The sequence below is a fragment of the Rhagoletis zephyria genome, unplaced genomic scaffold, assembly GCF_001687245.7.
Source record: "Rhagoletis zephyria isolate East Lansing unplaced genomic scaffold, Rhagoletis_zephyria_1.1 Rzeph_scaffold_06347, whole genome shotgun sequence".
Taxonomy (NCBI): Eukaryota; Metazoa; Arthropoda; class Insecta; order Diptera; family Tephritidae; genus Rhagoletis; species Rhagoletis zephyria.
In genome coordinates, this window is record NW_016163430.1 from 580 (window position 1) to 2833 (window position 2254).

Here is a 2254-nt window from a genome sequence, read left to right on the forward strand (position 1 = left end):
CTGATAACGTGGAGATCTTAGCGTGTATATTTAGCAATACTTTTTCTAAAAATTAAATGAAATAAAAAAATATATATATATTTCTTTTAATTCAAAAGCTAGAACATTAAAAGAAGAAAAAAATTAATTAAAAAAAATTAAAACATAATTTTAATAAAATTAAAGCAAATTAATAAATATCTTTCTAAATAAATAATNATTTCTTTTAATTCAAAAGCTAGAACATTAAAAGAAGAAAAAAATTAATTTAAAAAATTAAAACATAATTTTAATAAAATTAAAGCAAATTAAAAAATATCTTTCTAAATTAATAAAATCTGCAAAAAACGAATAATCATAAAAAAATAGTTAATAAAAAATAGATTAAGAAAATAAAAAATAAAATAAGTTCCTAAAAATTAAATGAAATTAAAAATTTTTCTTTTCCTTTTAAAATAATATAAGCGTAAATTTAAAAGAAACAATTTAACCAAAACAAAGAAAAAAAAATAGAATAAGTTTCTAAAAATTAAATGATATTCAACATATAAACAAATAAAATCTAAAAACTAAAAGAAAACTGAATAAAAAAGAAAAAATAATAAGAAATATGTGTTTCTAAAAATTAATGAATTAAAAGTAAATATTTTTATTTTTGAAACAATGAAATCTAAAAATAAAGGAAAACAAATGAAAAAGTTTCAAAAAATTAAAAAAACTATAAAAAATAAACTATAAAACAAAAAATAAATAAATTTACAAAACAACCAACCCCGCTGCTCGAGGACTCGACTCGGATATCCCGAATGGGGTTTTTGGCGGTTTTCTTTGAAATCGTAATTCTTCGAATATCGTCTAAAGCGGAGTTTTTTTTATCGAATAAGCAGGTTTTCCTCTAACATATTTATACGTATCTTAAGTTTTTGTGTATATTCAATATATTTTTTATTTAATTTTTGAAAGCGTGTTTTTAAATAAATTTAAAATTTTTTCTAAAGCCTAAAACTCAAGGAAGTTATACACAAATACATACATATAGCACCAAATTTAAAAAATCATTTCTTCTAAACAAAAAATACGCATATTTCGAAATTTGCATATCGTCGTTTAAAGTACAAAATCGCGTATCATCGTTCTGCAAAACCGAGTAACTGACATTTGTGCCAAAAATTAAATTTGCTCACCGATCGGTTTCACGAATTCTGACTAAATTTTATTAAACTTTTGCTTTCATTTGTGACTAACAGTAATAGTCAGTTTCACAAAAGCAATTTACAGAAAAAATAATAATTTTTTTCACTTAAATTGCCTTCGGTTTAATTGAGTTTTTTCCAAAAAAAAAAAAATTGGAGACCGTTTTTTTCAAATTGCCTTTTTCGAGTCATTCGAAAGACGGCTTGAAAAAAATCGAATAAACGAAACTCAACTATTTACATATATATTTTTTTCACTTTCTATCAGGTACGTGGAATGGTCACTGCATAATCCAAAAGATGGCACTTACGTGTGGAATGGCATTGCGGATTTGGAGAAATTCATCAAGCTAGCAGATGAGCTGGGTCTACTAGTTATTCTGCGTCCTGGACCTTATATATGTGCGGAACGTGATTTTGTAAGTACATATTAGTTTTTTAATAAAAGAACATTTTGCTAACATATCTCATACTTCCCTGTGAAAAAAGATAGTTGCCAGGAACAAATAGCCATTTATCATATCCAGTGGCGGATTCAGCGGGGGGGGGTTTTGGGTGTTAAACTACGCTGGATCCGCCACTGATCATATCGGTACACTAATGGAATGTGAAATAAGCTGGGTAACCAAATATTCATTTATGAAAACATTGAAAACTCTTCCGGTGAAGAAGTAATTTGTTTGGTTTATCCTCATCACTAACCTTCTATACACCACTGAAGAGACAGTGGTTTAATTCCTACACCTTGAAGTTCCCTTCATCAACAGATGAATACAAGTCCTTTAATGGAAATGACAGATAAATGGCATTAGGTTCGAAAACTTTTAAATATCTTCGTGAATAAAAAGCTTGGAAGAACCCGAATAATTTTCTAACTCCTTGTCAGCGTGCCGTTTTGATACAATTGTATCATTTTTGATACTTATCTTTTAAAATTTTGTGATTTGTTAGTTTTTTATTCACAAATTCCAAATTTTGATAGTAATAAAAATATGTTTGAATTCGCTTCAAAAATATTGAAGGACCAAGGAGATGTTACTGGCGAATTTAGATTTTCGCCGCGGTCCTTCTGAATGTCAAAA

The 2254-nt window shown here is 26.8% G+C and overlaps 1 protein-coding gene across 1 annotated transcript in view; it reads left to right on the forward strand.

The window, feature by feature from the left end:
* Window positions 1-1440: 1440 nt before the first annotated feature.
* Window positions 1441-2254, forward strand: part of Ect3 (Ectoderm-expressed 3) — a gene marked incomplete at its 5' end in the record, with an annotated part of 4625 nt that continues 3811 nt past the window's right edge. The window contains one exon of the mRNA XM_017628926.1: window positions 1441-1591. Within this exon, the coding sequence (XP_017484415.1) occupies window positions 1441-1591 (151 nt within the window). The remainder of the gene's footprint in view (window positions 1592-2254) is intronic.